Below are 27,726 nucleotides of genomic sequence, written 5' to 3'. Positions count from 1 at the left end.
GCGCAATGTGTGTAATAACGTGCTCTGCCTGGCGCAATGTGTATAATAACGTGCTCTACCTGGCGGAATGTGTATAAGCGGCACTACTGTGTGGTGTAATGTGAATTGGCACTATTATGTGGCCACGCCCCATCCCCATGAAGCCACGCCCCTAAAATTTTGCAAAGCGCCTTCGGCGCACACCGCCTATGCTTTGCGGTCTGGGAGGTGGAACACTAATTCACTTTCTGCCTACGGGCACCAAAATGTCTAGTTACACCTCTGGTGCAGGGTGTCCTGCATGCTACACAGCCCAGCAGCATTGTCACCCCGTCCCCCCACCTTGCAACACTTTTGTGGTGTCCAAACAAGATTAATACGAACATTCATTCCAATGGGACCCAGAAAAAGACCGGTAGGACCCCAATTTTTAAAAGTGAGGGGTCCCTGGGAACCACTTTTTTTTTTTGCCTATACAGTGGTTCCTGTGCTGTCTGATGTGTCAAGTCCCTCAAGATCCCTGGACGTTGTTCGTACTCTGAAGGCGTATGTCAAGAGGACTGCTTGCCCCCGAAAGTCGGACTCCATTTGTTCTCTATAATGCTACGAAGATTGGCTGTCCTGCTTTGAAGCAATCTCTTGCTCGTTGGATTCGGATGACCATAACAAACAGGATTACTCTCCAGCAGCCTTGCCGCTGCCGAGCTCTGTTCAAGCCCACTCCAGACGGTTCGTGGGTTCTTCCTGGGCGGCTGCCCGTGGTGTCTCGGCTTTACAATCATGCTGAGCTGCTACTTGGTCTGGTTCGAGCACTTTTGTAAAGTTTTACAGGTTCGATACCTTGGATATTGAGGACCTTCAGTTTGGTTGCTCGGTTTTGCAGGGGACTCAGCACACTCCCACCTGTTCTGGGAGCTTTGAGACATCCCCATGGTAACGCTTACCATCCTAGTATCCTCTAGGATGTTAAGAGAAAATAGGAATTTGATACCTACCGGTAATTCCTTTTCTCCTAGTCCATAGGGGTTTACTGGGCGCCCGCCTTGGTGCTTCAACTTCCTGTTATGGTTGTTTTTGTGTTACTGTTTGGGTCTGCTGTTGCTGTCCCTTGTTTCTTGTTTGTGGATTGTGTTGCTGTCCTCTTGTTATGTTGTGTGCAGGTTCATATCTCACCACTTTCTTTTCTGTTTTCCTCCTCTCAAAGTATGTCCGTCTCCTCGGGCACAGTTTTTCTAGACTGAGTCTGCAGGAGAGGAATAGAGGGGAGGAGCCAGCACACTGAAGACATATTTTTTTTATTAAATATACTTATTGAAATATATAAAGGAAAACATAAATACTGTACATTTCAAGGCAGCTATATACAATACGGTAAGTGAAGAGATTAGGATTAGATCTATAGATGTAGGGTACAATAATTATGGTTGATTACATCATATTCCAATAAATTCTTGGAACATTTCAAATAACACAACATTAAGTAGGAAAAACATTAGTTCAGCATGACCAAGTTGGATAGACAGCTTTGTCACAATAGGGATGCCTCATTTTCCAGTACATACATGTTATACCACGTGGTTAATCTAACCGTTTTCCTGATGCTATCCTTTTCTGTAGTGTATAGAGTGAGAATGTATGGCAGCCATATATCAAAGAATTTGGATGCTCTTGATTCCACATCCAATGTACATTTGACCCAATCCATATGGTATGCATAGATTAGCCTGGGCAGCATATACGACATGGAGATTGTATCTATTTGGATAAAATAGTTTTTTTTAGCCGTCGCTGCTATCTTAGTTAAAAGGAGGCGTATACCAGCTGTCGGTCTATGAGTGAGGAATGGGGAGTAATTCCACACGGCCCATGTCATAGTAACTAAACGGGATGTGTAAAGTATTCGTAATATAAGTTTGGACATCGGTCCAAAACTTCTGTACTATATTATACGTCCATAGACAATGGGTGATATCGGACTCAGGCAGAGAGCATTTAAAAGAATTGGAGTTGCTAGATACCCCGGTTATGTATCGTAATTTCGGGGTATAGTAGGCCCTATGTAATATTTTATATTGCATTTCTGCAAAAGAGGCCGAGACCAATTGTTTATTCAGTCGGACCGACAGTCTGACTATATTCTGGGACGTGAAATCAGGAAAAGAATCTCGCCACTTTGTCAAGCCTGTAGTAACTGCCGATAAATCTAATATAATACAGAGGTGGAAAGAGGTCTACCCGTACGTGTAATTATTAACATGTTTAACGTATTGTTCTTTTAAGCCGATGTAAGCTCGGTTAACAACTTTGAGCTGTAACTACGAGCTTGAAAGTAAGCAAACATAGGAAAGCATAGGTTAGGGAACAATTCCTTGAGTCGAGGTAAAGCAAGTACAGATGTAAAATCCTCATTCAAAAAGTGATATACTAAATGTAAACCTCGGAGGTGCCAAGTTTTAAAAACTGCATCCGCTTTACCTTCTTGAAAATCACGATTGTTATTCAGTGACAAAAAAAAGGGAACGAGTATTTGTTAATTTAAATCTTTTGTGAGAAGTGCGCCAGGCCATGTACAGATGTAGCCACCTTTATCTTGACTGGCTGAGGCGTTTGTCCCGAGCGAGCATACGCAGCGTACCGGGGCGTAGGGAGGCGCGCCTAGTCACAGAGAGGCGTACCTAATCGCACGGAGGCAGACAGAGCGATTGGCGTTGCCTTTACGTGTAATACCTGCGATCATCTGCCAGATGTCACCTTTTACAATCACCACTGCGCATGTGTGTGGTCTCCTTTACTAAGCGTCTCATTACACTGCATACAGTAAATACTCATTATGCTGCATTATTTAATACAGTAGATACGGTACAGACGCAAATAGTACAGCATACAGTATATGATCCATCTACAGTACTTTATGAATATGTGAGCGTCCAAGTTCTGCAGACAAAACAACATAAAACCAGTAGTGTAAACTGTCGCATATGGACGTGTTAGAAGTTCACTATTGCCTCTTGAGATTAGGAATTTTGTACAGTATGTTAGCGTCCTAATCCCATAGCCATTACAGCATAATCAAAACCAATGGATTTATTCATCTGTCTGCGGCGAAGTGTTCCGCTTCCTATACTCAGAGTATACTCAGAGTCCCGAGTTCGATTTCTAAAGTACGAATGCATGTTAGTTTTTTCCAGACACTTTATTATTTTTTTGTTCACATAAACCAGGGCAAAGCTGCAGGAGCGGTTCTACTGTTAAGGTTCTATGCACCGTACAGTACACATACAATTGTGTAGCAGGGCATACCACCTATGACTCCTTGCCCCACGGAGGCCCTAGGCTACGGAGCAAGTAACAGTCCAGATTTTGCAGGCTATGGGGCAATGCTGAAGGAGCGTCACAATCCCCTAGCTAAAATACACAGGGGCGATAGGAATAAGCGAGGTCTATGCACATTACGGTACACCGGACTCAATCGCACAGCACACTGGCGAAATGGCCGCCGCCCCTGAACCCCCACCACGTGGCAGGCAGCGCTCTGATATGGAGTGAGAGATGGCAAAAGTTTTGCAGGCTACGGGGCAATGCTGAAGGAGCGTCACAATCCCCTAGCCAAAATACACAGGGGCGATAGAGATAAGCAAGGTCTATGCACATTACGTTACACCGGGCTCGATCACATAGCAAACTGACAAAACACAAGTTTTACATAAAGCAGGGCAAAGCTGCAGAAGAGTTTCTACTGTCAAGGTTCTATGCACCGTACGGTACAATTCTATAGCAGGGCAGACTCAATTGAAATGGCTACCGCCTGTGACTCCTAGCTCCATGGAGGCACTTGGCTATGGAGCAAGTAACAGCACAGATTTTGTAGGTCACGGGGCAATGCTGAAGGAGCGTCAGAATCCCCTAGCTAAAATACACAGGGGCGATAGGGTTAAGAGAGGTGTATGCACATAATTCTACAAAACGGGGGTTCATGTGCCTCGGACATTTTGTCACTTTGTGATGCAATGGGGTCTGGTGTATCGTTACGTACATAGACCTCGCTTATCCCTATCAACCCTGTGTATTTTAGCTAGGGGATTCTGACGCTCCTTCAGCATTGGCCCGTTCTTTGAACACTGTATTTTCCACTGCCTCGCCCGACCCCCATCCCACTTTCCCCTTCCCCCCCTGGGAGCCTGCACAGTTCATGCAGTAGACAGGTAGGGAGTTCCGATCAGGTTACAAGACTAGATTTATGTGAAACCTGTGTGCACGCTTCCATTGAATGTATAGCAAAGAAAAAAAAATTCTAACAAAATGAATGTCACGGGAACTCGGACGCTCATACTGTACATGTATTTCAAAAGCACGGTGTTTATGCATTGTACATACTTCCTTTTACACAATTACTTGCGTCTCCATACACAATCTTGCGTCTGCATACACAAGTGTTTTAACATGTTCGTTTGTGTCTGTATAAACTATTTATTTATATTGGGAACTCTCACCGTCTGACCATTGGTCACCATCTATTAACATTACATTCGTCACTGACCATTTGCCAGAGCTGTAGATCAATCCGCCGCTATACGATCGAAAGTACTGGATTAGTGGAGCATTAACCAGATGTGGAGATGTGTAATGCATGCTGAGTATCTAGAATCGCCTCAACGCGCCTGCCTGTGATTAAACTCGGCAAGCTAAGCTATCGCCTTAGTGTGACTAAACGTCCGTCTAGGCGGAGAATCGGTCAAGATAAAGGTGGCTACATCTGTAGCAGGGGATATTCTTTTATCTCCTGTGGGAGGGAAGACATTGATATATGTAAAAATGCTACTAATGAAGTACCTGTGAGAAATGCCTGGTCCAGGGTCTGGTGTACATAGTTACCGACGCCTCCCACCCAGTCCAGAGCGTATCGTAAGTTAGAAGCAAGAGCATAATCTTGAATATTTGGGAGGTTAATGCCTCCCAACAACAAAGATTGCTGTAATTTAAATAGATCCTGGGGCGTTTCCCCATCCATATAAACTTAGTAATGGCTCTATTAATAGATGTCATGTCTTGTTGAGTCAAGAGATAGGGTAGCGTCTGGACTAGGTAGAGAAGCCGTGGGAAGGAGACCATCCTAAACAAATTACACCTACCAATGTAAGACAGCGGCAAGTGTTTCCTTTTGTCAAAGTCATTCTGCATTTGATTAATAAAATAAGAGTAATTTGTTGAATATAAATCAGACAATTTACCAGGGAATCTCAGTCCCAGATATACTAAAAATTCTTGGGTCCAACGGAAAGGAAACTGTACGATCCATCCCAATTTAGCATTGGCATATATTGCTAAAGCTTCTGTTTTATCAAAATTTATCAAGAACCCCGATATGATTTGAAAATCAGTCAAGATCTTTTGCAGGCTAGGCACAGCTGTTTTCGGATTACTAATGTATAATAACAGGTCATCTGCGAAAGCTGAGACCTTGATTTCCATGTCCGCTAACTGTATCCCTTTCCATGTATTATCATTGAAGAAGGCGCAAATTAACGCGTCTAGAGCCAAATTAAAAAGGGGTGAAAGGGGGCAGCCCTGACGTGTTCCCCTAAATAGCAGAAAATAAGGTGAATTTAAGCTGTTTAATTGTCAAGTGTGCAGTAGGGCAGGTATATAGCATTTGAAAAAGATCTATAAAGCCTTCACCAAATTGCTGTATTTGAAGTACTCTAAGGCTATGGGACCAGGAAACCCTATCGAAAGCCTTATCGGCATCTCAACTAACTATAATAGCTTCTTTATTGTTAAATTGGTTAATACGATGTATGGCTGCCACCAACATGCGTATATTGTGCACGGAGTTAAGCTCTTTAACAAACCCATTTTGTGCTGGGTGTGAGATTCTGGGAAGAATGGATTGCAGACGTTGAGCCATCAGCTTAGTGAACAACTTTAAATCCTGATTCAATAAGGATATTGGTCTATAGGATTGTACTTTCGTGGGGTCATTCCCAGGTTTTGGAGAGACAACTATTCTGGCTTCAGTAAATCCTGGGGGTGGCGGCTTCTCAGATAGTAAGGAATTAAAGATATAAGGTAAGGTAGTAGTTGGTCATGGACCATTTGATTTTATTTGGACCTAAAGCCATCCTGGCCCAGGGATTTACCTGCAACCAAAGATCTGATAACAGGGGACAACTCTAATTCAATGAGAGGAGCCATTAAAAATTCTCGGTCTTCAGGTTTAAGTATCAGCATGTCAGCCAGCTGAAGAAAATGGCGGAGCAGTATATAGGTGTTCATAATACTTCTAGAACATCTGTAAAATCTCTATAGGATCAGTGACAGATAATCCCGAGGGAGTATTAAATTGTAAAATTCGAGATGGGGTGTTATGAGAACGTATTAAATTAGCTAATAACCTCCCAGATTTATTACAGCCACGGAAATATTTATTACGTTTGCCATTTTGGGTGAATTGGGCTCTCTCCGTACACAAGGTGTCATGTAATTGCTTGTCAGACAAATACGTTTGTCTATTTTCGGCAGACTCATGTAAAAGTAAATTATCATAAGCAACCGCCAGTAGTTTGCTATAATCTGAGATAGTAGCATTCAGTTTCTTTCATTTCCTGGCCACATAGTCAATTATTTTGCCTCTAACCACTGGCTTAGTTACTGCTCAAAACAGGTTTATGTCTTTGACGCGTTCTTTATTGTCCTCAATATAAGTAAGAACTGCTCTCTCTAAGTGGGAATGAAAATCTGGATTAAGTGAAATAGGAGGGGAATCTCCAATTGTAAGATGTTAATATCGGGTGAACCATATCGGCGCATGAACTGATAAGGCTATGGAATTATTACCTGAGTCTTACACTTTAGGATATAAGGACATTGATATTAGCCAGTAATCTATTCTAGAAAAAGTATGATGGGGGTGCAAGTAGACATTATATTCGCGAGATAACAGGTGTTGGCACCTCCAGGGATCACATAGCTGCAGACAACATTGACATAGGGGAGGGTATATTTCCTCGCACCGCACTGGCCAACACCTGAAGACCTATCCAACCCTCTAGATTGAACACAGTTAAAATCTCCACCTATTAGCTCACCCTCTACTCTATTGTAGTTTCACGTATATAGCTGTGAAAAACATTTTGTGTTTACCCGTAGGAGCGTACACCGCTGCTAAGGTGTATATAGAACCGAACATTGAGTTTTATGAAAATAAAATGACCCTCAGGATCTGGCCACACATCTTTTATAACATAAGGGGGGGGTTTGCGAAACAGAATTAGAACGCCCCTGCGTTTTGCAGTAAAAGAGGCTTGTTTAAGTTGCCTATCTAGGAGTCTCTAATTGTATTAGGATCTTTAATATCCCAATGTGTTTCCTCTAAAAATGAGATGTCTAGCTTAAGACGTTTTAGATGAGTTAAGATCTTTTGTCTTTTAATTGAGAAATTCAGTCCCTCAATGTTCCACTAAACAAATTTTAGTGAGGATTGTATCCTAGTTGAGTTATTAACTGTGAGAGTCATATCTAACCAATACCTCTCCTAGGCCATGACACTGTAAATAACATTATCTTTGATAGTTTCCAACCCCTCCCAGCGAGCGGATTATGAAACGGTAGTATAAGCCTAAGAAATTGTACCGTACCTGCATATAAAACAATTTTCCTAAAATAAATAAATAGATTGAATAACATAGAAAAGTATGTTATACGTTTTTTTGAACCCAGCAGAGGAGTTCCACGAACTGCTTTAGAACAAGAAATATCTGGTGCCATATGGGGGAAGTTTGAAATTCTGTAGTGGGGGTAAGAAAACAATGGGTACGTGCAACAACAATGGACTTACGGACGGTATGTTGATCCGTAAGCCTTGCCGTGGAAACCCTAAAAATTGAAACGTTATCAAGAATCATATATCATGTAACACAAACCAACCATCCTTGTCTTTGGGCCACCTTAATGAACCAAGATATATGCAAACAACAATATAGTGAGATAATGAGAAAAATGATATACATATATAGCCGGAACGTAAATGAATTAAAAGATATAGCAACAATGGAAAGGAAATGTTATCAGTCAGTATCTGACATATTGGAGGCAGCTGGAGCGGAGAGAGAGTCTATAAAGTTCTTCGCAGCCTGTGGTGTGTGTGCAGAAAATATGGTCCCCCTCTTGATAGACCCGCAATTTGGCCAGATAGAGTAATGCAAATTTACAACCCAGTTCAAACAGCTTCTTGCATGCAGGAGCGAATTCTCTTCTTTTCGTGGCCACTAGGAATGAAAAGTCTTGAAATAGTAATAACTTTTTACCTTGGTATTGGAGAGTAGAGCATTTCTTGTACGCGTCTAGGAGACGTACTTTGTCCGTGTAATTGAGAATTCTTAAGATAACTGGTCTGGGTCTTTCTCGTGACATCTGACTGTCTGGGCCAACTTGGTGCACTCTCTCTACCAAAAACTGACCAGTTGTAGGCATACAGTCCAATTCATGTGGTAGCCACTCCGCGACCAATGACACAAAGTCGGCATTTTTGACTGATTTCGGTAGGCCGCTGATGCGTACATTGGGGGTAATTCGGAGATGATCGCGGAGATGATCGCAGAGTTAGATTTGGGTGGGTTATATTGTTTCTGTGCAGGGTAAATACTGGCTGCTTTATTTTTAAACTGCAATTTAGATTTCAGTTTGAACACACCCCACCCAAATCTAACTCTCTCTGCACATGTTATATCTGCCCCTTCCTGCAGGGTACATGGTTTTGCCCAACTGCTAACAAATTTGCTGCTGCGATCAACTCTGAATTAGGCCCATTGTTTCGTCTTTGCGATTCTCCAAATCTTCCAGTTTGTCATGGATGGAGGTAACCATCTATTCCTGTGCAATAATGGTAGCTTTAGACGTCGAGAGTTCATCCTCCAGATCGGAAATTCTTTGCTCCGCCTCAGACAGTCGCTGATCATGTTGCATAAGCTGGGTTACAGCAGAATCAATTGAATCTTTCAATGGCGCTAATTTCTGATCTAGTAACGCCGCAAGGATAGCTGTTATTTCTTGTGTGGATATGGAACTACCAACTGGAGAGGGCATCTGATCAATATCTCCGTCCTCTGAGGCGTCTCCAGGTCTCACAACAGGAGAGGATGGAGAAGAATTAGATGTGTTGCTTTTCCCATGTCCTTTAATTTGCTGGCCTCCTTTTAGGCCTCTCTGTGGTTTAGCCATGAATTTGTCCATTGTGTCAATGAATACAGGAGAATTATATAGAGAATCACAAAATATAAAGTCCCACTTGTTTCCTCAAGAGAGTGTGAGAAGTATTATATATTAAAAGGTCACAGAGCAGCAGTGCACAGCCCCCCTGTCCAGCAGCAGAGAGCTGCACACACTGAGCTGATTTTTTTTTATATATGAAATGTCCTTCCACAATAGCTGTACACATATAACACCTAGATGTGTTGAGATTAGAAGTAGGTGGCAGGCAAAGGGTGGTATTGCAGACACTCACCCAGATATGTTGCTGTGTAAGATTTATGATCTGGATGTAATTTCGGCGAGTGATGAGGTGGTTATGGAGCACTGAGTGTAAACAGCAGGGCTTCCCCTTAAGTGAGACTCACCTCCCATCTTCCATGTAGAAGACCATCACACTGGATGTGGAGGGCTCTGACAGGGACAGGCAGTACTTTGTATGCCAGAGCTTGTAAGCAGGTTCCCTTTACTCACTGAAGAAATTTTTAAGTGCCACGGCTCCAATGGACCTCATCAAAACCCTATGGTAACTCTTACCATCCCAGTATCCCCTACGGACTAGGAGAAAAGGAATTACAGTTGGGTATCAAATTCCTATTTTTTAAATAATAAGAATTTACTTACCGATAATTCTATTTCTCATAGTCCGTAGTGGATGCTGGGGACTCCGTAAGGACCATGGGGAATAGCGGCTCCGCAGGAGACTGGGCACATCTAAAGAAAGCTTTAGGACTATCTGGTGTGCACTGGCTCCTCCCCCTATGACCCTCCTCCAAGCCTCAGTTAGGATACTGTGCCCGGACGAGCGTACACAATAAGGAAGGATTTTGAATCCCGGGTAAGACTCATACCAGCCACACCAATCACACCGTATAACCTGTGATCTGAACCCAGTTAACAGCATGATAACAGAGGAGCCTCTGAAAGATGGCTCACAACAATAATAACCCGATTTTTGTAACAATAACTATGTACAAGTATTGCAGACAATCCGCACTTGGGATGGGCGCCCAGCATCCACTGCGGACTATGAGAAATAGAATTATCGGTAAGTAAATTCTTATTTTCTCTAACGTCCTAAGTGGATGCTGGGGACTCCGTAAGGACCATGGGGATTATACCAAAGCTCCCAAACGGGCGGGAGAGTGCGGATGACTCTGCAGCACCAAATGAGAGAACTCCAGGTCCTCCTCAGCCAGGATATCAATTTTGTAGAATTTTACAAACGTATTTGCTCCTGACCAAGTAGCTGCTCGGCAAAGTTGTAAAGCCGAGACCCCTCGGGCAGCCGCCCAAGATGAGCCCACCTTCCTTGTGGAGTGGGCATTTACAGATTTTTGGCTGTGGCAGGCCTGCCACAGAATGTGCAAGCTGAATTGTACTACCAATCCAACGAGCAATAGTCTGCTTAGAAGCAGGAGCACCCAGCTTGTTGGGTGCATACAGGATAAACAGCGAGTCAGATTTCCTGACTCCAGCCGTCCTGGAAACATATATTTTCAGGGCACTGACAACGTCTAGCAACTTGGAAGCCTCCAAGTCCCTAGTAGCCGCAGGCACCACAAATAGGTTGGTTCAGGTGAAACGCTGAAACCACCTTGGGGAGAAACTGAGGACGAGTCCTCAATTCCGCCCTGTCCGAATGGAAAATCAGATAAGGACTTTTTCAGGATAAAGCCGCCAATTCTGACACGCGTCTGGCCCAGGCCAGGGCCAACAGCATGACCACTTTTCATGTGAGATATTTTAACTCCACAGATTTAAGTGGTTCAAACCAATGTGACTTTTGGAACCCAAAACTACATTGAGATCCCAAAGTGCCACTGGAGGCACAAAAGGAGGCTGTATATGCAGTACCCCTTTTACAAACGTCTGAACTTCAGGGACTGAAGCTAGTTCTTTTTTGGAAGAAAATTTACAGGGCCGAAATTTGAACCTTAATGGACCCCAATTTCAGGCCCATAGACACTCCTGTTTGCAGGAAATGTAGGAATCGACCCAGTTGAATTTCCTCCGTCGGGCCTTACTGGCCTCGCACCACGCAACATATTTTCACCAATTGCGGTGATAATGTTTTTGCGGTTACATCCTTCCTGGCTTTGATCAGAATAGGGATGACTTCATCCGGAATGCCTTTTTTCCTTCAGGATCCGGCGTTCAACCGCCATGCCGTCAAACGCAGCCGCGGTAAGTCTTGGAACAGACAGGGTCCTTGCTGGAGCAGGTCCCTTCTTAGAGGTAGAGGCCACGGATCCTCCGTGAGCATCTCTTGAAGTTCCGGTTACCAAGTCCTTCTTGGCCAATCCGGAACCACGAATATAGTGCTTACTCCTCTCCATCTTATCAATCTCAGTACCTTGGGTATGAGAGGCAGAGGAGGGAACACATACCCTGACTGGTACACCCACGGTGTTACCAGAGCGTCTACAGTTTATTGCCTGAGGGTCCCTGGACCTGGCGCAATACCTGTCGAGTTTTTAATCATGTGGAAGACTTCTGGGTGAAGTCCCCACTCTCCCGGGTGGAGGTCGTGCTGAGGAAGTCTGCTTCCCAGTTGTCCACTCCCGGAATGAATACTGCTGACAGTGCTATCACATGATTTTCCGCCCAGCGAAGAATCCTTGCAGCTTCTGCCATTGCCCTCCTGCTTCTTGTGCCACCCTGTCTGTTTACGTGGGTGACTGCCGTGATTTTGTCCGACTGGATCAACACCGGCTGACCTTGAAGCAGAGGTCTTGCTAAGCTTAGAGCATTGTAAATGTCCCTTAGCTTCAGGATATTTATGTGAAGTGATGTCTCCAGGCTTGACCATAAGCCCTGGATATTCCTTCCCTGTGTGACTGCTCCCCAGCCTCGCAGGCTGGCATCCGTGGTCACCAGGACCCAGTCCTGAATGCCTAATCTGCGGCCCTCTAGAAGATGAGCACTCTGCAACCACCACAGGAGGGACACCCTTGTCCTTGGTGACAGGGTTATCCGCTGATGCATCTGAAGATGCGACCCGGACCATTTGTCCAGCAGGTCCCACTGGAAAGTTCTTGCGTGGAATCTGCCGAATGGGATTGCTTCGTAGGAAGCCACCATTTCTCTAACGTCCTAGTGGATGCTGGGGACTCCGTCAGGACCATGGGGATTAGCGGCTCCGCAGGAGACAGGGCACAAAAATAAAGCTTTAGGATCAGGTGGTGTGCACTGGCTCCTCCCCCTATGACCCTCCTCCAAGCCTCAGTTAGGTTTTTGTGCCCGTCCGAGCAGGGTGCAATCTAGGTGGCTCTCCTAAAGAGCTGCTTAGAAAAAGTTTTTAGGTTTTTTATTTTCAGTGAGTCCTGCTGGCAACAGGCTCACTGCATCGAGGGACTTAGGGGAGAGAAGTCAACTCACCTGCGTGCAGGATGGATTGGCTTCTTAGGCTACTGGACACCATTAGCTCCAGAGGGATCGAACACAGGCCCAGCCATGGAGTCCGGTCCCGGAGCCGCGCCGCCGACCCCCCATGCAGATGCCGAAGATGGAAGAGGTCCAGAAGCAGGCGGCAGAAGACTTTTCAGTCTTCCTGAGGTAGCGCACAGCACTGCAGCTGTGCGCCATTGTTGTCAGCACACTTCACACAGCGGTCACAGAGGGTGCAGGGCGCTGGGGGGGCGCCCTGGGCAGCAATGTATAATACCTTTTTATGGCTAAAAATACATCACATATAGCCCTTGAGGCTATATGGATGTATTTAACCCCTGCCAGATCTCACAAACTCCGGAGAAGAGCCCGCCGAAATAGGGGGCGGGGCTTATTCTCCTCAGCACACAGCGCCATTTTCCTGCTCAGCTCCGCTGTGAGGAAGGCTCCCAGGACTCTCCCCTGCACTGCACTACAGAAACAGGGTAAAACAGAGAGGGGGGGCACTTTTTTGGGCGATATTACTATATTTAAGCTGCTATAAGGATACAACACTTATATAGGGTTGTTCCCATATATATTATAGCGCTTGGGTGTGTGCTGGCAAACTCTCCCTCTGTCTCCCCAAAGGGCTAGTGGGGTCCTGTCTTCAATAGAGCATTCCCTGTGTGTCTGCTGTGTGTCGGTACGTGTGTGTCGACATGTATGAGGACGATGTTGGTGTGGAGGCAGAGCAATTGCCGGTAATGGTGATGTCACCCCCCAGGGAGTCGACACCGGAATGGATGGCTTTGTTTATGGAATTACGTGATAATGTCAGCACATTACAAAAATCAGTTGACGACATGAGACGGCCGGCAAACCAGTTAGTACCTGCCCAGGCGTCTCAGACACCGTCAGGGGCTGTAAAACGCCCTTTACCTCAGTCGGTCGACACAGACCCAGACACGGACACTGAATCTAGTGTCGACGGTGAAGAAACAAACGTATTTTCCAGTAGGGTCACACGTTATATGATCACGGCAATGAAGGAGGCTTTGCATATCTCTGATACTACAAGTACCACAAAAAGGGGTATTATGTGGGGGGTGAAAAAACTACCTGTAGTTTTTCCTGAATCAGAGGAATTGAATGATGTATGTGATGAAGCGTGGGTTAACCCAGATAGAAAAGTGCTAATTTCAAAAAAGTTATTGGCATTATACCCTTTCCCGCCAGAGGTTAGGGCGCGCTGGGAAACACCCCCTAAGGTGGATAAGGCGCTCACACGCTTATCAAAACAAGTGGCGTTACCGTCTCCTGATACGGCCACCCTCAAGGATCCAGCTGATAGGAGGCTGGAAACTACCCTAAAAAGTATATACACACATACTGGTGTTATACTGCGACCAGCCATCGCCTCAGCCTGGATGTGCAGTGCTGGGGTGGTCTGGTCGGATTCCCTGACTGAAAATATTGATACCCTGGATAGGGACAGTATTTTACAGACTTTAGAGCAATTAAAGGATGCTTTTCTTTATATGCGAGATGCTCAGAGGGATATTTGCACTCTGGCATCGAGAGTAAGTGCGATGTCCATATCTGCCAGAAGAAGTTTATGGACACGACAGTGGTCAGGTGATGCGGATTCCAAACGGCATATGGAAGTATTGCCGTATAAAGGGGAGGAATTATTTGGCGTCGGTCTATCGGATTTGGTGGCCACGGCAACTGCCGGGAAATCCACCTTTTTACCTCAGACCCCCTCCCAACAGAAAAAGACACCGTCTTTTCAGCCGCAGTCCTTTCGGTCCTATAAGAACAAGCGGGCAAAAGGACAGTCATATCTGCCCCGAGGCAGAGGAAAGGGTAAGAGAGGGCAGCAAGCAGCTCCTTCCCAGGAACAGAAGCCCTCCGCGGGTTCTGCAAAGCCCTCAGCATGACGCTGGGGCTTTACAAGCGGACTCAGGAACGGTGGGGGGTCGACTCAAGAATTTCAGCGCGCAGTGGGCTTGCTCACAGGTGGACCCCTGGATCCTGCAGGTAGTATCTCAGGGTTACAGGTTGGAATTCGAGAAGTCTCCCCCTCGCCGGTTCCTAAAGTCTGCTTTGCCAACGTCTCCCTCAGACAGGGCGACGGTATTGGAAGCCATTCACAAGCTGTTTTCTCAGCAGGTGATAGTCAAGGTACCCCTCCTACAACAGGGAAAGGGGTATTACTCCACGCTATTTGTGGTACCGAAGCCGGACGGCTCGGTAAGACCTATTCTAAATCTGAAATCTTTGAACCTGTACATACAAAAATTCAAGTTCAAGATGGAATCACTCAGAGCAGTGATAGCGAATCTGGAAGAAGGGGACTTTATGGTGTCCCTGGACATAAAAGATGCTTACCTGCATGTCCCAATTTGCCCTTCACATCAAGGGTACCTCAGGTTCGTGGTGCAAAACTGTCATTATCAGTTTCAGACGCTGCCGTTTGGATTGTCCACGGCACCTCGGGTCTTTACCAAGGTAATGGCCGAAATGATGATTCTTCTGCGAAGAAGAGGCGTATTAATTATCCCTTACTTGGACGATCTCCTGATAAGGTCCAGAGAACAGCTGGAGGACGGAGTAGCACTAACCCAAGTAGTGCTGCAACAACACGGGTGGATTCTGAATTTTCCAAAATCTCAGTTGACCCCGACAACACGTCTGTTGTTCCTGGGAATGATTCTGGACACGGTTCAGAAAAAGGTGTTTCTTCCGGAGGAGAAAGCCAAGGAGTTATCCGAACTTGTCAGGAACCTCCTAAAACCAGGAAAAGTGTCTGTGCATCAATGCACAAGAGTCCTGGGAAAGATGGTGGCTTCTTACGAAGCAATCCCATTCGGCAGATTCCACGCACGAACTTTTCAGTGGGATCTGCTGGACAAATGGTCCGGATCGCATCTGCAGATGCATCAGCGGATAACCTTATCGCCACGGACAAGGGTGTCTCTTCTGTGGTGGTTGCAGAGTGCTCATCTGTTAGAAGGCCGCAGATTCGGCATACAGGACTGGGTCCTGGTGACCACGGATGCCAGTCTGAGAGGCTGGGGAGCGGTCACACAGGGAAGAAACTTCCAGGGAGTATGGTCAAGCCTGGAGATGTCTCTTCACATAAATATACTGGAGCTAAGAGCGATTTACAATGCTCTAAGCCTGGCAAAACCCCTGCTTCAGGGTCAGCCGGTGTTGATCCAGTCGGACAACATCACGACAGTCGCCCACGTAAACAGACAGGGCGGCACAAGAAGCAGGAGAGCAATGGCAGAAGCTGCAAGGATTCTTCGCTGGGCGGAAGATCATGTGATAGCACTGTCAGCAGTGTTCATTCCGGGAGTGGACAACTGGGAAGCAGACTTCCTTAGCAGACACGATCTACACCCGGGAGAGTGGGGACTTCATCCAGAAGTCTTCCACATGATTGTGAACCGTTGGGAAAAACCAAAGGTGGATATGATGGCGTCTCGCCTCAACAAAAAACTGGACAGGTATTGCGCCAGGTCAAGAGACCCTCAGGCAATAGCTGTGGACGCTCTGGTAACACCGTGGGTGTTCCAGTCAGTGTATGTGTTTCCTCCTCTGCCTCTCATACCCAAAGTACTGAGAATTATACGGCAAAGGGGAGTAAGAACGATACTCGTGGCTCCGGATTGGCCAAGAAGAACTTGGTACCCGGAACTTCAGGAGATGCTCACGGAAAATCCGTGGCCTCTACCTCTAAGACGGGACCTGATTCAGCAGGGACCGTGTCTATTCCAAGACTTACCGCGGCTGCGTTTGATGGCGTGGCGGTTGAACGCCGAATTCTAAGGGAAAAAGGCATTCCAGAAGAGGTCATTCCTACACTGGTTAAAGCCAGGAAGGAGGTGACTGCACAACATTATCACCGCATTTGGAGAAAATATGTTGCGTGGTGTGAGGCCAGGAAGGCCCCCACGGAGGAATTTCAATTGGGTCGATTCCTACATTTCCTGCAAACAGGATTGTCTATGGGCCTCAAGTTGGGGTCCATTAAGGTTCAAATTTCGGCCCTGTCGATTTTCTTCCAGAAAGAATTGGCTTCAGTTCCTGAAGTCCAGACTTTTGTAAAAGGAGTACTACATATACAGCCCCCGGTTGTGCCCCCAGTGGCTCTGTGGGACCTTAATGTAGTTTTGGATTTTCTCAAATCCCATTGGTTTGAGCCACTCAAATCGGCGGATTTGAAATATCTTACATGGAAAGTAACCATGCTACTGGCCCTGGCTTCAGCCAGGAGAGTGTCAGAATTGGCGGCTTTATCGTATAAAAGCCCATATCTGATTTTCCATTCGGACAGGGCAGAACTGCGGACGCGTCCTCATTTTCTGCCTAAGGTGGTGTCAGCGTTTCACCTGAACCAGCCTATTGTGGTGCCTGCGGCTACTAGCGATTTGGAGGATTCCAAGTTGCTGGACGTTGTCAGGGCATTGAAAATATATATTTCAAGGACGGCTGGAGTCAGAAAATCTGACTCGCTGTTTATACTGTATGCACCCAACAAGCTGGGTGCTCCTGCTTCTAAGCAGACGATTGCTCGTTGGATTTGTAGCACAATTCAACTTGCACATTCTGTGGCAGGCCTGCCACAGCCTAAATCTGTCAAGGCCCATTCCACAAGGAAGGTGGGCTCATCCTGGGCGGCTGCCCGAGGGGTCTCGGCATTACAACTCTGCCGAGCAGCTACGTGGTCGGGGGAGAACACGTTTGTAAAATTCTACAAATTTGATACCCTGGCTAAAGAGGACCTGGAGTTCTCTCATTCGGTGCTGCAGAGTCATCCGCACTCTCCCGCCCGTTTGGGAGCTTTGGTATAATCCCCATGGTCCTGACGGAGTCCCCAGCATCCACTAGGACGTTAGAGAAAATAAGATTTTACTTACCGATAAATCTATTTCTCGTAGTCCGTAGTGGATGCTGGGCGCCCATCCCAAGTGCGGATTGTCTGCATTACTTGTACATAGTTATTGTTACAAAAAAATCGGGTTGTTCTTGTTGTGAGCCGTCTGTTCAGAGGCTCCTACGTTGTCATACTGTTAACTGGGTTCAGATCACAAGTTGTACGGTGTGGCTGGTATGAGTCTTACCCGGGATTCAAAATCCTTCCTTATTGTGTACGCTCGTCCGGGCACAGTATCCTAACTGAGGCTTGGAGGAGGGTCATAGGGGGAGGAGCCAGTGCACACCACCTGATCCTAAAGCTTTATTTTTGTGCCCTGTCTCCTGCGGAGCCGCTAATCCCCATGGTCCTGATGGAGTCCCCAGCATCCACTACGGACTACGAGAAATAGATTTATCGGTAAGTAAAATCTTATTTTTACCCAGAACCCTTGTGCATTGATGCACTGAGACTTGGCTCGGTTTTAGGAGGTTCCTGACTAGCTCGGATAACTCCCTGGCTTTCTCCTCCGGGAGAAAACACCTTTTTCTGGACTGTGTCCAGGATCATCCCTAGGAACAGAAGACACGTCGTCGGAACCAGGTGCGATTTTGGAATATTGAGAATCCAATCGTGCTGCCGCAACACTACCTGAGATAGTGCTACACCGACCTCCAACTGTTCCCTGGATCTTACCCTTATCAGGGAATTGTCCAAGTAAGGGACAACTAAAATTCACTTCCTTCGAAGGAATATCATCATTTCGGCCATTACCTTGGTAAAGACCCGGGGTGCCGTGGACCATCCATACGGCAGCGTCTGAACTGATAGTGACAGTTCTGTACCATAAACCTGAGGTACCCTTGGTGATAAGGGTAAATTTTGACAAGAAGGTAAGCATCCTTGATGTCCCGAGACATCATGTAGTCCCCTTCTTCCAGGTTCGCAATCACTGCTCTGAGTGACTCAATCTTGAATTTGAACCTCTGTATGTAAGTGTTCAAAGATTTTAGATTTAGAATCGGTCTCACCGAGCCGTCCGGCTTCGGTACCACAACAGTGTGGAATAATACCCCGTTCCCTGTTGCAGGAGGGGTATCTTGATTATCACCTGCTGGGAATACAGCTTGTGAATGGCTTCCAAAACTGTCTCCCTGTCAGAAGGAGACATCGGTAAAGCCGACTTTAGGAAACGGCGAGGGGGAGACGTCTCGAATTCTAATTTGTACCCCTGAGATATCACCTGAAGGATCCAGGGGTCTACTTGCGAGTGAGCCCACTGCGCGCTGAAATTCATTGAGACGGGACCCCCACCGTGCCTGATTCTGCTTGTAAAGCCCCAGCGTATACTGAGGGCTTGGCAGAGGCGGGAGAGGGTTTCTGTTCCTGGGAACTGGCTGATTTCTGCAGCCTTTTTCCTCTCCCTCTGTCACGGGGCAGAAATGAGGAACCTTTTGCCCGCTTGTCCACGAAAAGACTGCGCCTGATAATACGGCGTCTTCTCATGTTGAGAGGCGACCTGGGGTACAAACGTGGAATTCCCAGCTGTTGCCGTGGCCACCAGGTCTGAAAGACCGACCCCAAATAACTCTAATATATACTGTCCCTATCTAGGGTATCAATATTTTCAGTCAGGGAATCCGACCACGCCAACCCAGCACTGCACATCCAGGCTGAGGCGATTGTTGGTCGCAGTATAACACCAGTATGTGTGTAAATACCTTTTAGGATACCCTCCTGCTTTCTATCAGCAGGATCCTTAAGGGCGGCCATCTCAGGAGAGGGTAGAGCCCTTGTTCTTACAAGCGTGTGAGCGCTTTATCCACCCTAGGGGGTGTTTCCCAACGCACCCTAACCTCTGGTGGGAAAGGATATAATGCCAATAACATTTTATCAGTTGTTATCGGGGGAAACCCACGCATCATCACACACCTCATTTAATTTCTCAGATTCAGGAAAACTACAGGTAGTTTTTCCTCACCGAACATAATACCCTTTTTTTTTTTGGGTGGTACTCGTATTATCAGAAATGTGTAAAACATTTTTCATTGCCCCAATCATGTAACGTGTGGCCCTACTGGAAGTCACATTCGTCTCTTCACCGTCGACACTGGAGTCAGTATCCGTGTCGGCGTCTATATCTGCCATCTGAGGTAACGGGCGCTTTAGAGCCCCTGACGGCCTATGAGACGTCTGGACAGGCACAAGCTGAGTAGCCGGCTGTCTCATGTCAACCACTGTCTTTTATACAGAGCTGACACTGTCACGTAATTCCTTCCAACAGTTCATCCACTCAGGTGTCGACCCCCTAGGGGGTGACATCACTATTACAGGCAATCTGCTCCGTCTCCACATCATTTTTCTCCTCATACATGTCGACACAAAAGTACCGACATACAGCACACACACAGGGAATGCTCTGATAGAGGACAGGACCCCACTAGCCCTTTGGGGAGACAGAGGGAGAGTTTGCCAGCACACACCAGAGCGCTATATATATACAGGGATAACCTTATATAAGTGTTTTTTCCCCTTATAGCTGCTGTATAGTTAATACTGCGCCTAATTAGTGCCCCCCTCTCTTTTTTTAACCCTTTCTGTAGTGTAGTGACTGCAGGGGAGAGCCAGGGAGCTTCCCTCCAACGGAGCTGTGAGGGAAAATGGCGCCAGTGTGCTGAGGAGATAGGCTCCGCCCCCTTATCGGCGGCCTTATCTCCCGTTTTTCTATGTATTCTGGCAGGGGTTAAATGCATCCATATAGCCCAGGAGCTATATGTGATGCATTTTTTTGCCATCCAAGGTGTTTTTATTGCGTCTCAGGGCGCCCCACCCCCAGCGCCCTGCACCCTCAGTGACCGAAGTGTGAAGTGTGCTGAGAGCAATGGCACACAGCTGCAGTGCTGTGCGCTACCTTGTTGAAGACAGGACGTCTTCTGCCGCCGATTTTCCGGACCTCTTCTGCCTTCTGGCTCTGTAAGGGGGCCGGCGGCGCGGCTCTGGGACCCATCCAAGCTGGGCCTGTGATCATCCCTCTGGAGCTAATGTCCAGTAGCCTAAGAAGCCCAATCCACTCTGCACGCAGGTGAGTTCGCTTCTTCTCCCCTTAGTCCCTCGATGCAGTGAGCCTGTTGCCAGCAGGTCTCACTGAAAATAAAAAACTTTCACTAAGAAGCTCAGGAGAGCCCCTAGTGTGCACCCTTCTCGTTCGGGCACAGAGATCTAACTGAGGCTTGGAGGAGGGTCATAGGGGGAGGAGCCAGTGCACACCAGATAGTCCTAAAGCTTTCTTTAGATGTGCCCAGTCTCCTGCGGAGCCGCTATTCCCCATGGTCCTTACGGAGTCCCCAGCATCCACTTAGGACGTTAGAGAAATATATATATATATATATATACACACACACACACACACACACACACACACACACACACGCTCGCGCTCTCTCTCTCTCTCTCACATACAATGCAGAAGTGGTTCCCTGGAGTGGGACTCCCGATGTACAGTAGAAGAAACCAGGTGGTCTTAGTGAAAAATCAATTCTTTAGTGCATCATCATGTAAATAAGGGCATGGTTGCAAACTACTACTACTACTTTTTATTACTAAGGGGTGGGGGAGTACTATTAGGATTTAAGACCATTCGGAGGTCTATTGCCAATAGGGGGTGGGAATTTATGTTATAATGGGGCCCTATATACATGGGGGGATGGGGGAGGTGTAAAACGCCCCCCTAGAAATATATATTTTTTGTAAATAAAAAATTTGAATATACCATTAAAAATACTTTTTAAACGTTATTAAGTAATAAAAAAAAATACAATTTCTGAGCATATTTTGGGGGTAAAAATCGTCAGTTAAGTGGTTAAAGCGATTCCAAATGACTTTGAGAAGAAAAACACACACACACACACACACATACATATAATAATTTATTTACTCTAATGTATTCTTGTTTTTTTTCTTCATCACCGGCAGGTGAGCGGTAAAGGGGTAAATGGGAGGTATTGCAGAGACACAGACTCCGTCCCTTCTCCTCCCTCTCCTGCACTGCCACTAACAGGAGGCTGAAGCCGGCGGGAGGAGGACACGCTGAGGCACCGGAGCTGGGTGCGAGGGTCTGGGGATGTGCTGCGGGCTGCCTGATCAGTGCTGTCCAAGTGTTGAGCACAGTGATTGGGACACAAGGGGGCGGGGCCGTGGCTTCTCTTTAAAGTGAGGGAGAGCCGTGGCTACGATTGAGCTGCACTGCAGAGCTGGGTGTGGGAGTTGCTACATACGAGCCCGATCACTGTAGCCAGCAGTGATCGGGACATACATGGTGCAGGGTTGGGCTGCAGAGGGACCTGGAGGTCCCATCGTTATAGGTGACTACTGGAAGATTAACTTTGAGCAGCCGCCTAGTTGGAGTTTCTGACTGGTCGCATCAGATGTGACCATGTCAGGGAAAGCCCAGCCTGGTGTGGTCGCATCTGATGCGACCATGCCAGGCAAGTGGTTAATAAATATTAGCAGCTCATCTTGCATATAGGGGCAGATGTATTAAGCCTGGAGAAGTGATAAAACAGTAGTGATGAGTGAAAGGTGATAACTTACCATCCAATCATTACGGGTTTAAAAAAATGACAGCAGCTGATTGGCTGGTGAGTTATCACCTTCCACTTATCACTTCTCTATCACTGCTTTATCACTTCTCTAGGCTTAATACATCTGCCCCATAGTGAGGAAAAACTGATACATTTATTAAGTTTTTGTAATGACAAATAATTCAAAATTATGTCGGATATATAGAAAAGTATTGCAAAAATATAACTTTATGGAATCTGACGGCTTATTGATCTTAAATATTTTTGTGTAAAGATATTTAACATTACCTCTGCACACAGTGCATACTTTGCAATAGAAATTTACTGCTTTAAGATGCAGAAAACAGGGCAGTTACACTGTTTGATCCCTTTTGAACATCTCTTTATGTACCTTTTGTTTATAGGTATATTGGCATATATTAAAAAAGGACATAACCATTAAACCAGTGTTTTCTAATTCTGTTTCAGTAGCTCTTGTTTATAAGTCTAGTTGGTTGGGTCAGTAATTATCCTACCACTTTCCATAGACAGACATGTATGCATGATTAAGGAAATCCTGAAACATGAGCTGTTGGGGGAAGGGGGTGCGTTATGTATCGAGTTTAGGAATAACTGGTGTATTCTGACAGTTCCGCCTATAATTGGATACACCCATTAAGCTTAAAATGTTCCGCTTCACTATGCTCTATCCTACTCCCACCTCCTACAAAACCGTGTTTGTACTAAGGGCCTTCTATTAAGCAGGCGGGCGGTCTGGCAGGCGGCACAGCCTACTGTGGAGTACAGTCTGCCTGACAGATGGCGTAGTGTTAGGCTGCGTAGGCTGTTACATCAGGCCGTGTTGCAAGCAGCCGCGCAGCTGGGGGAAGGAGGCGGCGGGCAGCATCTGAACTGTCTGCTGAAAGAGTTCAGCGCTGGCCGGCATAAAAAAAAAAAGCAAATCTGGTTAATTCTGAAATCCCAGTATTGGAAGCTCCAATCCTGGGATTCAATCCCGGACAATTTTAGTGCAAAATCCAGGATTCCTGGCTTTTTTATTATTATATTTTTTTACAGACGGACTACAGGTGCCAGCGGGCCTTTAAGTCTGGGCATGCTGGCACTTGTTGTTCTCCAAGTGCCAGCATGCTGGGTCTGTCTTGCTGAGACCTGTAGGCTGCCTGTAAAGATATCATGCACCCTGCACTCACCGCCACCATGGGTGCGGGGGGCATAGCTCTGGGCTTTCTGCTTGTAAGGGGGACTCTAATTTCTGAGGAATTTCAGCACTGGGCAGACCAGTTTTGGTGATGGTTAATGTGATGGTGGAGGTACGCAACACTTGATTGTCCACCTGCTACAGACGGCATGCGTGTATTCCAATGCACACATAAATCTGTGAATTAGCAGCTCCACCATTGCGTGAGTTACAGTAGTCTGACGTCATGAGAGTGCTTAATGTGCAGTTATCCACAGGGTATGATGGCATACCAAATCTGTATTGCACAAGGAACACCTCTATTAAGGTGTCAGCCTTAATGATTGGCATTTCATGGCTTTTTCGAGTTTGAGTGGTAGAGTTTCTGTAGTTTTATGAAATTTCAGATCATGTGTAAGAAGCCTTAATGGGGCATGTAAAACCTCAAGCTTTCTTGTCTATGGAAAATATATTTATATTTATTGCTTTCTTACAGTTTGTACACGACATTGCTTGCTATGTTTTATTTTATTTTATTTTTCTTCTTTATGGTAAAATGAATACTTATATGTTAGTATTTTGTCTGAACCACAGGGCATACACACTGGGTGCTCAGTATTGCGTGGTCCCCAGATGGGAAGAAACTTGCATCGGGCTGTAAGAATAGCCAGGTGAGTTTATGTACTCTATTATATGCTTATTATGAGGTTTTTTTCAGGTTTGTTAGCAATTGGGCAAAACCATGTTGCAGTGCATCTGGGGCAGATATAACGTGCAGACTGAGTTAGATTTGAGTAGGGGCTGTTCAAACATATATCTAAATTGGGGAATCAGTCTGTCTGATCTGAGTCGTTCTCTTGACATAGATCTTCAAGGCTCGCGCAGCATCCAATACCTCCGGAGGAGCAGAAGAGCCAGAACTTGACAGAACCACAATAGATTGATTCAAGTGGAACGCAAAATTGACCTTTGGCAGGAACTGCTGCCTAGTCCTGAGCTCCACTCTGTCCTCATAAAAGACCAAGTAAGGGCTTTTACACTATAAGGCCCCCAATCCTGAGACACGCAGAGCAGAAGCCAGGGCCAGTAACATCACCATCTTCCACGTGACGTACTTGTATTCTACCGTCATCAGAGGTTCATACCAGGAGGACTGTAGAAATTTCAACACTACATTCAAATCCCAGGGTGCCGTGGGCGGCATAAAAGGAAGTTGAATGTGAAGCACCCCTTGCAAGAAGGTCTGAACTTCTGGCAATACTACCAATTTCTTCTGGAAGAAAATGTAGAGAGCTGAAATCTGGACCTTAATGGAACCCAGACGTAAGCCCTTATCCACACTAGCCTGTAGGAAACTGAGGAAACATCCCAAGTGGAACTCTGCAGGCGGATACGTGCGGTCCTCGCACCAAGAGACCTATCTCCTCCAGATATGATGATAGTGTTTTGACGTCACAGGCTTCCTGGCCTGAACCATGGTAGCAATAACCTTTTTGGAAAGGCCCCTGTGAGCTAGGATGTTCCGCTCAACCTCCATGCTGTCAAACAAAGTCGCCGTAAGTCCGGGTAGATGAACGGACCTTGTTGAAGATCTCTTCTCAGTGGCAGAGGCCAAGGGTCTTCAACGGACATGTCCAGAAGATCCGCGTACCACGCCCTCCAAGGCCAATCCGAGGCAATCAGAATTGTCTGTACTCCTTGATTCCTGATTCGCTTGAGTACCCTTGGGAGTTAGGGAATCGGAGGAAACAGGTAGACCAGCCGGTAAGGTCAAGGCGACGTCAGTGCATCCACTGCCCTCGCCTGAGGGTTCCTGGTTCGTGAGCAATACCAATGAAGCTTTTTATTGAGACGAGAAGCCATCATGTCTATCTGTGGGCAGCCCCACCGGTCGATGATCTGCTGAAGCCCCCACTCTCCCGGATGGAGATCATGATGACTCAGGAAGGATGCTTGTCCACTCCCGGAATGAAGATTGCGAACAGCGCTCTTGCACTTCCTTTTGCCCAGAGGAGTATCTTTGACACCTCTCGCATGCAGTTCCTGCTTTTTGTTCCTCGTCGTTTGATGCATGCTACTGCCGTGGCGTTGTCCAACTGTACCTGGATCGCTTGATCCCTGAGCAGAGGAGAGGCCTGAATCAGAGCATTGTAGATCGCCCGAAGTTCCAGAATGTTGATTGGAAGGGGGGCTTCGTGGGCTGACCACCTGCCCTGGAACTGAGCCCCCTGGGTGGCAACTCCCCATCCTCTCCGACTCGCATCCTTCGTGAGGAGGATCCGGACTGCAGCCAGCACAGGAGGGAAATCCTGGCCTGAAGTGACAGCCGTATTATCCGGTGCAGCTGAAGATGGGATCCGGACTACTTGCTCAGGAGATCCAATTGAAATGTTCTGGCATGGAACCTTCCATACTGGATCACCTCGTACGAGGCAACCATTTTCCCCAACATTCTTATGCAAAGATGGATGGATATTCGAGTAGGCCGGAGCACCATGCGGACTATCTCCTGAAGTGTTTTGGTTTTTTCTCTGGGAGGAACACTTTCTGGGCCACAGTATCCAGCAACATTCCCAGGAACAGGAGCCATTGAGTTGGCTCCAGGTGGGACTTCTGTAAGGTGAGGATCCACCCATGGTGCGACAAAAGCCGAGTTGTGTGGTCGATATGGAGCAAGAAAAGCTCCCTGGATCTCGCTTTTATCAAGAGATTGTCCAGATAAGGGCAATATTGACCCCCTGGACCCGGGGTTGGAACATCATCTCCGCCATCACCTTCGTGAACACCCTTGGAGCTGTGGACAGACCAAAGGGTAGCTCCTCGAACTGGTAGTGCTCGTCCAGTAGGGCAAACCTCAGGTAAGTCTGATGAGGTGGCCAAATCAGGATATGGAGATGGGCATCCCTGATATCTAGGGAGACCATGAAGTCTTGTTCTTCCAGACCCGCAATCAATGCTTGCAAGGATTCCATCTTGAACTTGAAAACCTTTTAGGTAAGGGTTCAAGGATTTCAGATTCAAAATGGGTCTTACCGAACCGTCCGGTTTCGGTACCACGAACAGGTTGGAGTAGTAACCCTTTCCCTGTTGTTGTAGTGGCACTGGAACATTGACCTGGGACTGGACCAGTTTTAGGATGGCCTGTTGCAGCGTAACACGCGTATCCTCCAAAGCTGGCAAGCTTGATTTGAAAAATCGTTGGGGAGGAGCACCGTCGAACTCTAGCTTGTAACCCTGAGAAATGAGGTCCTTTACCCAGGTATCCTCGCAGGAATTTTCCTAGATGCGGCTGAAGTGATGCAGTCGAGCTCCCACCTCAAGATTCCCTTGGGGTGGGTGAGCACCGTCGTGCTGAGGCCTTAGTGGAAGCTGAACTGGTGCTCTCCTCCAGAGACAGATGGTTTTCTTGTCTTACCTCTAGTGCCTCTAGCCGCATTGGAGGCACCTCTGGTTCTAGATCGTAATCTGTTAGACCAAAAGGACTGAGTAGACGGCCCTGGGTAGGAACGTCTAGCCGGCGGGGCCCCAGATCAGAGAAACGTGTGTTTAACCGCACTATTTTTAGAAATCCACGTATCCAATTCCACCCCGAAGAGCTATTCCCCTGAAAAGGCTAAAGACTCTACACTGCGCTTGGACTCTACAACCGCTATCCACTGACGCAACCACAAAGCCCGGCGCGCCAGCACTGCCATAGCAGATGTCCTAGCATTAATATTGCCTATATCCTTGAGAGAGTCACACAGGACGCGTGCAGTGTCCTGAATGTGCTTTGGGAGAGTCACTGTAGTGACCAGGGACATATCCCCCAAGAGGCACTCCTGAATTTGAGTAGCCACTGTATGATTAGCATGAGTCATCCAGCAACCTGCTATGACCGGTGATAATGTCGATATTATCTTAAACCATAAAGCTATACCTTTAAACACACTTTTATCATGGAGCCGCTAGACTTAATACACACGCTACGTACTATGTACGTGATAAAGCTAACTATTTATCTTATAACATTCACTATAAATGGGTTAGAGACTCAGTACGCAATTGGCGTGTGGGGTACCGTAAGGGTACGCACTTAGCGTAGCAAACGCTCGGCCGTGATCGAGACGCACATGCGACACGCTCGCTCACAGCTTAATGCGTGGTGTCGAGCACGCTATAGGCGGCCGACTACCGTAATGCTACGCTACCAGCGTAGCGGACGCTCGAGTCCACGAGGAGAACACGAGCGGCGCAGACGCTCACGGGATGACAATCAGTAAACCTTGAATGTAACACACAGAAAGGATACTCTTATACTGTAAACCTTGTACTGAAATACTGTAGCGATGTAACGCTGATTAACCTTGTTAATGCTAAAGCTGCTTGAGCGTTTGAGACGCTCCTATTACCCTCTGCAATATAATAAACACACGATACCTTGCTAAGGTTCCAACACCTTTACTAACAAG

The 27,726-nt window shown here is 46.7% G+C and overlaps 1 protein-coding gene across 3 annotated transcripts in view; it reads left to right on the top strand.

The window, feature by feature from the left end:
• NLE1 (notchless homolog 1) overlaps positions 1-27,726 on the top strand; it is a 151,647-nt gene that overhangs the window by 24,327 nt on the left and 99,594 nt on the right. For all 3 annotated transcript variants that reach the window (XM_063954010.1, XM_063954008.1, XM_063954009.1), the window contains one exon: positions 23,870-23,946. In XM_063954010.1, the coding sequence (XP_063810080.1) occupies positions 23,870-23,946 (77 nt within the window). The remainder of the gene's footprint in view (positions 1-23,869; positions 23,947-27,726) is intronic.

Source organism: Pseudophryne corroboree, chromosome 2 (assembly GCF_028390025.1).
Source record: "Pseudophryne corroboree isolate aPseCor3 chromosome 2, aPseCor3.hap2, whole genome shotgun sequence".
NCBI lineage: Eukaryota > Metazoa > Chordata > Amphibia > Anura > Myobatrachidae > Pseudophryne > Pseudophryne corroboree.
Note: the sequence above shows the minus strand (reverse complement) of the source record. Positions and strands in the feature narration are given on the sequence as shown.